Source organism: Macrobrachium nipponense, chromosome 1 (assembly GCF_015104395.2).
Source record: "Macrobrachium nipponense isolate FS-2020 chromosome 1, ASM1510439v2, whole genome shotgun sequence".
Classification (NCBI taxonomy): Eukaryota; Metazoa; Arthropoda; class Malacostraca; order Decapoda; family Palaemonidae; genus Macrobrachium; species Macrobrachium nipponense.
Window position 1 is genome coordinate 137,963,177 of NC_087200.1, and position 9,339 is coordinate 137,972,515.

Here is a 9,339-nt window from a genome sequence, read left to right on the forward strand (position 1 = left end):
CTGGCTATTGGTGGTGTAATGAGTATGATATGTGCATTTCGTTCCATGAGTACGCCCGTCCTATTTGCCCTTTCGGTGAGCGATTTGAGCAAGGCGTTTCCCGTCACTGTGAGAATGTGTGGAGTTTATTAACATCTTGACTTCCCGCTGGGTAAAAACGGAACAGGAGATGACACTTTTCCCTTAATCGAAGAGATTGTTTTTCACGTGAAAGACTGTATCAGAAGGAAGAGAAAAATTTGGAGACAACTTTTGCGTTCCTCAGACTGATGTGTAAAATAAGTGATTGGGAAAAATTATTATTATATTATCACTCTTTGAAGACAGAGGGTCAGAAAGTTTTTGTGGTTGGGAAAGAAGGGGGGAAAGGTGCTAGAAGAATCATGTGAACGACTAAAGTTGCGCACTCACATATGTAGTCATTCTTGACGGAGGCGGAGTAGTAGTAATGATACTTTATCGGTGATTGTGTAATCGCTACCAAATTGTGAAATGATTTGTTTGAATTTTAGGAACTTGTGTTTGAAGATGCCTTTGTACCATTTCCGGACTCCCTTATGTCACTGCTATGAGGGTAACGTATTCAAGTTGGGATCTAAGCGCAGCTTTCGACATAGTTGTATATAATTTACTTTTAGATGATCTCCAATCCATCGGAGTTATAGCCGATGCGCTTGAGCTTTTGAAAAGATAGGTCGTACTGCGAACAGATTGGAAATGCCTTGTCATCGTTTGAACCTTTAACGAGAGGAGTTCCTCAGGAAGTCTGCTGGTCCCTGTCCTATTTTGCATTTGTACATTTAGTTTGTCTAATGTACTTGTTCCAACTCCCTTTGGAAATTAGTTTTTTACTGCTTTACTTAATTTTTAGAACTGAAAATTAACAGGCTGTTAATCCCATTTGCATTTTACTGTCACCGAGATTATGCAATGTCTCTCGGTTTAGTAGCGAGCGCTTCCCAGGTTAACATATTACTCATTGCTATCCATTAGTATTTCTCCCCCCACCCCCACCATTTTTTTTTTAGAATATTTTGGTATTTCTATTATGTTCTGATAATTTATATTCTTTGACTCCTTACTGGAGCATAACTATTCAATGAAGTATTTTTTTATATAAATTTTCTCATTTATTGTTTGTATATAAATTGCATTACTTCAAGATGTTACTGCGCTACATGTCGAGCACTGTCCATTGGGTGCTCATAGGTAATCATAAACTTTTTCTGGTATATGCTGAATTCTGTATGCGTCCCCTATACGGTGTGCACTTGTGCATGTATTCCTCGGGGGATCCTATAATGCATTTTCTCTAATTCATTCATGTTTGTTTCAGTGTAGTTATTCCAGATTTCTAAATTAGTAAATGTTATAATCAAAACTGTCTCAAAGATCTACCCTTTTATTTCTTCTCGTAATACTCATTCCCTTAAAGCCATTATCTGTATAGTACTACGTACTACCATTCTCCTTGATATTTTTTTCTGTTCATTACTTATTGAGCCGTGAGTTCTCATTTCTGTAATCCTTTATCCGTTAAATGCAGTTGAATAATTAGGCTTAATAATAAATGTAAATTTCTTGAGCTGCTTTGGCCTGCAGCTGTTGCCATTGGCAGTCCTGGTGGTACGGAGCATTATGTCGTCCGAGGGTCTCCATTTTTAGGATCTGTGTTCAATTCTTTCTGTATATTTTGTTCGTAGTCTGTTATTATTCCATATATACCTTTGGACCATTATATCGTTCCCTTGTACATTTTGATTCGTTTCAGTTATTGAAAATAACGTGTTTACATGGAATTCTTTATTATTATTATTATTAATTATTATATTATTATTATTATTATTATTATTATTATTATTATTATTATTATTACAGGATTAGATGCAGTGGAAACATCGCTGTTTCAACTGAAGGTGATGACGGGTGTGCTTCTGGCCGTAGTGTTAATACTGCTATTGGCATTTGTATTATTATTTATCCAGCGCTTGAACACACCTCTCCTGAAGTTGAAGACTGTTTTATTCTGCAAGAAGAAAGCTCCTCGGACAAATAGTACCATCGGAAACCCGCCGCCAACCGTGGGCAGATTGGCCAACCACCAGGTAGTCAAGTTCGGGGGCCCGTCATATTTGCACGAGAAGAATAGCCTATCCATTTGCTCCATACCCGAGAAAATACGATTTCAATTAGCTCAATAGAAGCATACTGGAGAAAATATATAACTTAAATATTTAAGTTCAACAGGAGTATATATATATATATATATATATATATATATATTATATATATATATATATACATATATACATATATATATATATATATATATATATATATATATATATAATAACTTTGTAATAATATAATAGTTACAGTTTTTAATATTGACTAATTCATAAGCTTATTCGATATGGATAGGACAAAATAATATCACTTTGCTAAATGTAAAACTTAAAGATTGCTCCCCGAAGGAAGAAAAGTGCGTTTTTACGGTATATTGGGAATGACAACATAGGCATCTATTTGTTTACTTTGTACATGAGAGAAATCGTCCTTGTGACAACACCTGCTTCTTAATAAGCAGCAATGATGATAGTCTTGTAAGTTCAAAGCCGATTGTATATACGTATAATGGAGGCTCATTATAAAAGACACTTAATTTTTGAAATACTTTATATCTTAAGGTCAGAAATATTAACTTTATTTTATCTTCTTTTTTTTTTTGCGTTTTAGAGTGACTGTAGCCCTCACCTGCGACGAGCTACGGAATCCAAGCCGTCGACGCTTGGTGACACAAGCTTAGAACCTCTACCTCGTCCCTACAGAGTACGCCAACCTTCAGAATCGACTTGTCCTGAGGAGGGGAATGATATCCCCCAACAAGGCTATGACAACTTCGGTCTTTCAACCTCCACCATTGACGCCAACGCACTTCACAACACTTCCAACTCTTCAATGGATACTCTGGGCCCCGCCATTTCGACAAACACCCTGCACACCACTTTGCCTTCCTTGAACCACTCACCTTTAAATGGTCATGTTAATGCGAGAATATGAATGTGAAATTCAATCGCAGAAAATTCTTTTTATGTATGTCCTAGTTGGCAGTGCCAAGGGCAGGTTATACTATACACTAAAGGCCAGCCTTGTTATTAGGTAATGGCCGAATGATGGTGGCTATAGGTACTATTTTATAAAGTTAGCAGTCTAACTCCACTGAAAGTGCAATATATTCAGTTTCATAGGGTTATTAGGTACTGTATAGTCTGTGCCATTGAGCCTTGTGAGGGAGTTCGTGGAATTTACTTTCAGCTCCATATCATGATGGTAGTGTTTTCTTTTTCTATCTTTCTTTTTTGTGATATGCCTGTACGATACCTACTATGGATTAAGGTTGGGTCATTGGACTATGGCAAATTCAAGTTAAAGAATGGCCTAAGCATAAGATAAAACCTACACGATTGGCCTGTGAACAGTAGTCCAGTTTTACTAACAAGATTCTTGTACCACCTACTTATGGGTTGAAGTGCAAATGGATGAAAGACAACCTGTAAGTATTCATATTCTAAGACATTAGTACTCAGATATGCAATGAGCTTTGATGAACAGTGTTAACATTCTATGTTATTTCACACAAGACCTAAAATTGTTTAGCATAAATCAACATGTTTGTGAATTTATGAGTTTTGTCACCTTTGTAGAGAATAGATTTAACCAGATTGAATGTCCAGACATGAAATTTTCAGTGATCAAAAGTTTATCAAATATACTATGTACTACATGGTGTCAGGTATACAGTCATGGTGTGAATACAAAGATGTACAGTATTTTTGATAAATGTACTTTATACTATATCTATATAAGTTTTGATGAACATTTCTATGTATACAAGTAGAGAAGTTTTATTGGATTTTTATCAAAGCTTTGAAGCCTATTTACATACATTTTGCTATTTTTAACTAACTTCCAAAGCAATATAGGGAAATATTTATATTTTAACCCTTGAGGCCTGGGAATTTGATCAAAACTTTATAGTACACACTTTTGTCAAGGGCAGATCCCAAAGAAACAAGCCACATTTGTTTTAGGAAATTATCACAGTATCTTAATTTGATATTACACATCCACAGACAACATTTCTATCAAAGTTGGATACTTGTTTGTTTCAACCATTTTAGAAGAGAGAAAATTCTTTTAATTTCCATGTAATCCACCCAGTGCCTGAAGTCTGACTTTACCCTCCCGGCAGGGGTTTTTCTCTGTGTGTGTGTGTAACTTGCTGAAGCCAGATGAGGCTATTTTGTAAAAGAATGCATCAAATGCAAGAAATTACATGGGAGAAAAAATTGAAAAGGATTGCAGAAAACAACAATGAACAGAATGAAAGAGGGAGAGCTAAATATGAATTAGATGTCACAAAGCATCAATCTAATTTCTACTAGAATGATACACCCAGAAGGAAAGAATTGGATACTACATATACTAATATATAAAATGATCATTTGTAAGAGCCAGTACTTGTATGTACTCTTATTATATTTGGAGAATGAGTCTAACCTAAATTGCGTGCATGTGTTTGAGCTCTTACCATGGTAAATTTCATTGCAGATCAAACTAATGCTCCAGGACAGGAAACTATTAGTGTTTGCATGTAATCTGAGACCCTGATCATTAAAATCACAGACCAGTGGCTCAGAACTCTCTCTCCCATCCCCTGAAATCGCTGTGGACCGCAAACTACTGTCCAGAGGACCCACATCAGATATCAGTTAAGTTTTGGCATCATTATCCCAGGCCTTGAGTTGAACATAGAGATTTTTGTTTTAGCTCATAAGTTGCTCAATTTTGTATCTTCAAAGCCTTGTGATTGTTGACATTAATTTTTTTTGAGATTTTATCATACTTTTTAATAATCTACATATTGATGTGGGATTGTAATTCAAGTACAAGTGTGGTTGGCTTTTGAGATATATTGTTTGACATTGAAAGCGTTTCCTGTTACATATCACATGGGATGTGATCCATGTTAGCTGTTTCAGAATAAAATGGCTCCTTTGTCAGGCTTAGGATTCAAACAGTGCCTGTTACTTTACTTTAGGTTACCTACCACTTACAAATTACAGTACATATCAGTTTTGTACATTATTGTCTGTATTTACAAGTGCAGCAGTAGTAGTAAGAGTAAATATCCAAAATAAGACATTGACAAAATTGGCTACAAAAATGCAACATAAAGTTGATAACAATTTTTATGAGAAAACTATCGAGAGAAGAAAATTAATTGAATTATTAGTTGTTTTTTGGCATCTTGCCAGGGTGATTGATGCCAGTGATAGAAAAAAAATAATGTTTAGTTTCATGTAAGAAAATAACTAAATCTAATATTATCCAACAGAGTTTTCTAAGGAGACTGGAGTGGACTAGGGAAGTTATTACAGTGAGGTAATAGACACATAATTGGTAAAAATTAAAGGTTATTCTTATCAATTATGTGCATGGTTTTGAAGTGAAAACATTAAAAAGAAAAAATGTTTCATATATTTCGGAGGTCAATTTGAGAGGCAGCCTGATGACTTGATCTAACTTATAGCTCAATGTTGATGAAAGTTATAAATCTTCAGCTTCACCAGGGGTGGGAAGCTTCATGGTGAGGGAAAAGAACTCTAACAATCAGCAGCAGAAAGAAAGAACAAGTTACTGCTGAGTTACTGATCAGACAAAATACTATGATTAAATCCTGTTCTGAAATTTATGATGAACCTCAAATCATTGTTCATTCACATATTTATCCTGGTTTCCTTTGATGTGGCTTGATGTCTGATAGTTTCTGTAATGTTCTATTCTTTCTTGTGCATTTTCTGCTTAAATTCTTGTCGGATCTAGCCTATATTCAATCATGATATTTTGGATCTTCCCACTGATCTGTTTTACAGATTGGAACAAAAAAGACCAATGCAAAGGGTTAATAACTGGGATAATGAGGACTTGCTGCATATAAATGAAACATTTATTAGAAGCAGTTTCTGTCGTTTCAACAAGATGCAACTTTGACACCCAAAGTAATATTGGAAGTGCAATGTTTAATTATTCTACATATTCATCAAACAGAAAAAAATTGTGTTATAGGAGAGCGAAAACAATAACAAAGTAATAGTGGCCAAATGTAACTTGATTACCATTATGTGGAAATACCCTAGTGTATGGCATTGATCTTTGTACTGTGTCTTCATCCTGTTTATATTATGCTTACATAGCAACAGTTAATTGGTAAAGACACCACAGGGTTAAAAAGCCAAGGAGGAGTGGAGATAAACTGTATAATGTACTATATGAAAGGAGATAAATTATATGAGGTTGTTGATAAAGAAGAGTAATGGAACAGAACCACAACGGACATTATAAGGCAATTAGATTAAGTTCTAGACAAGAAGTTCGAGATGGAAGGGGAAAAACCAGGAGCAGAAAGTTTTGCTGACAGAACCTCAAGATAGAAAGTTGTATGAAGTGTAACAAAGAAAATAGGCCTCATTAAGTTTAAGGAAGAACGTCCCTGGCATATCTTGTACCTTTGATCCAAAGTATTGTTTAGAAGATGGTTTAGAATTTAAGATAGTTTCTAGTGCATTTTTTATCATAGAAGTTAAAGCAATGGGGCCATAGGTTAGGAGGTTAACCAGCACATGTTCCTAAAAGGAAGGATGACCACTGAATTTTTGTATTTGAGCTGAGTTAACAGCAAATTTCACAAAGGATTATGATTGAATATTATCAGGGATGATGCCTTGATCAATCTAAAGGTCGCGGAAACAGTATGGACTTCACTGGCAAGAGTATATGTACTACTGGGAAAGTAATATGTTGAGAAGCGGATTTGCTGAAGTTGAGCACTGTGATTTACTTCTTCCAAAGAGTGGCATATCTGCAGACTGCAGTAACTACAGGCCAGTTCCAAAGTTGCTGAAAAACTTAATTTTTAAGCCACTTCTTACCGGGTAATTATGTGGAATCTAAAGAATTGTTAACTGATAGTCAAAATGCCTATAGAGAGCAGCTAGGTACCTGCGATGCTCTTTTAGACTTGGCATGCCATTTGCAAGAGAACCTTGATAAGAGTTTTAAGCACAGTAATTATAATAGACTTTAGTGCTGCTTTCGATTTAGTAAATCACAAGGCACTTATTTATAAACTTCAGAATCTTGGAGTGGTGGATATGTTTTAGGATTACTTCAAGATTTCCTTACCGGGAGGCAGCAGCAAGTTGCTGTTGGTGGGATCTTCAGTGAACCAAAACCTATTGTATCGGGATTTCCAAAAGTAGTGTTCTTGGTCCCCTGTTATTTTTAGTATACAGGGTATGAGGTTGAACTCTAGTGAAACGAAAACTCTGTTAATTAGCAGCTCTCTTACAGATTTTCCACCCCATCCTTCCCTTCAGGTGGATGGGATTCTGCTGAATGAGTGAAGCTTTAACTATTCTAGGTGTAACTTTTGAGAAACATTTAATAAAAGTGTCAACAAATGCCACACACAAGTTAGGTATTGTATGAAAGGCGTCATATATCTATAACAGTGATAAAATCAATGCAATCTGTTTTAGGTTATTTGTACTTCCTTTAAAAGTCAGTCCAAGTTGTCAGTTTCAGTCCTCCCCCTGGGTAGTGTCTCTTGGGCGGATGTCAGCTTGGTGACCCCAACTCCCCACCACGATGTCACGGTGGTAACCACTGGTAGACGGCCTACTATTTGCTCCCTGAAAGGGGAAGCGAACTCTAGCCACAAGATTACGAGATCAGACTGTACTAGCCAATGGTAGAATATTGTTCTCCTGTGTGGATGTCGGCTTCTGCTAGATATTTATCTGTTTTAGATAGATTTGTTTGTGGTGGTAGATTTCTGTTTCCTAATCAGCAATTATAACTTGGGACCATCAACGGATGGTATCCTTGTTTGTCAATTTTTCATAAGCTGTATTTTAACAGATCTTTCATATTCACAATTGATCCCTGACCCCCTTTTTCCTGCCAAGAATAACCAGATTTGCTGAACACCAGCACCAATATGCAGTAAAGGTGCCCTTAGTTCCAGAGGTCCTTTACTCCTCATGCAACTGGATTGTGGAACAGTGTTTGTGAGAATGTTGTGCAATTGGAACTTCAAAAGTTCAAGCAAAGCTGCAATTCATTATCACCCTAATATTGTTCTCCATCCATTTTAATATAGATTTCTCAGTTTATTAATTTGATTTATTTTTTCTTTTTTTGAGTAAGTGAGATCTCTTCTTTCTGTATTTCCCTGAACCACTTCTTACTTTTTTCTGATGAATACCATATTCTTTGGAAGCTTGAATTTCAAGTCAGTGGCCCCAGCTGCTTGTTCCATATGAATAGTGTTCATCTTCTGAATAATAATAATAATTATAGAAGGAAAATCAAACATACTCCAGGTAAGTACATAGGATGTTGTAAGAGAGGCACATTATGGGAAGGTCATGTTTGGTATAAAAAGCAGGTGGTGGCCATGGAAGCTGGGATCCAGTAAAAGTGTGTAACAATATGCCTGAATAAGCAACAGTAAGCAACTAGGCCTTAAATTCATATGCCACTCAATCATTTTCATGATATAGTACTACTGAGTTGGTGGGGCATTGTTTGTGGCCACTTTTGGTGGCCATCAAAGGCCCAGTGATTGGGAGGATTGCAACAGTGAGTGTCAAAGGAACTCCACTCGAACTTGCCTCAATCTACCATGACCCCACAGGTCCTAGCGCTTGGCTGTAGGCCAAGATTCTATATTCCATTCCACTCAATCTGCCTCTGGAGCAGATCTTGGTGGTACAGGTAGTAACAAGTGATAAATAAAATGATTGAGACTAAAGTCCCAGGACCAACGTCTCTAGAGGCCTAAGGCCAGAGAGGGCTCGTTGCTGAGTAGAGGTGGAGGTAGTTTGATGAGATAGCATTGATACTTCCATAGTAGTAATACAAGCAGCAGAAGTATCAGGAAAAGAGGCTAGGAGTGTGATATGTTTTAGCTGCCTATACTTATCATAGGTTAGTATAAATAATTGGGAAGGGTAGTGATCACAGCAGTGGATGCTGCTTCCAACACTTCTCAACTTAACATAATGCATGGAAAGGATGGCAAGGCCAAGTTTCAAGTCTTCTGGTACTATTATCAAAGCTAGTCTCTGCTGTATAAGCTATACTGTATGATTTTACTCGTTTGTATCTTTTAAATGTGCTTAGTCAGTGCAAAACGCCTCAGTGGCGTGATCAGTATGGTCTTGGCCTGCCACCTCGGTGGCCGCGAGTTTGATTCTCGGGCATTCCACTGAA

The 9,339-nt window shown here is 36.6% G+C and overlaps 1 protein-coding gene across 2 annotated transcripts in view; it reads left to right on the forward strand.

Annotated features, from left to right (window-relative positions):
- Nucleotides 1-5,083, forward strand: part of LOC135219679 (uncharacterized) — a 32,216-nt gene extending 27,133 nt beyond the window's left edge. For both annotated transcript variants that reach the window (XM_064256628.1, XM_064256627.1), the window contains exons 4-5: nt 1,879-2,105; nt 2,737-5,083. In XM_064256628.1, coding sequence (XP_064112698.1) covers nt 1,879-2,105; nt 2,737-3,060 — 551 coding nt within the window. In that variant the 3' untranslated portion in view covers nt 3,061-5,083. The remainder of the gene's footprint in view (nt 1-1,878; nt 2,106-2,736) is intronic.
- Nucleotides 5,084-9,339: the final 4,256 nt, after the last annotated feature.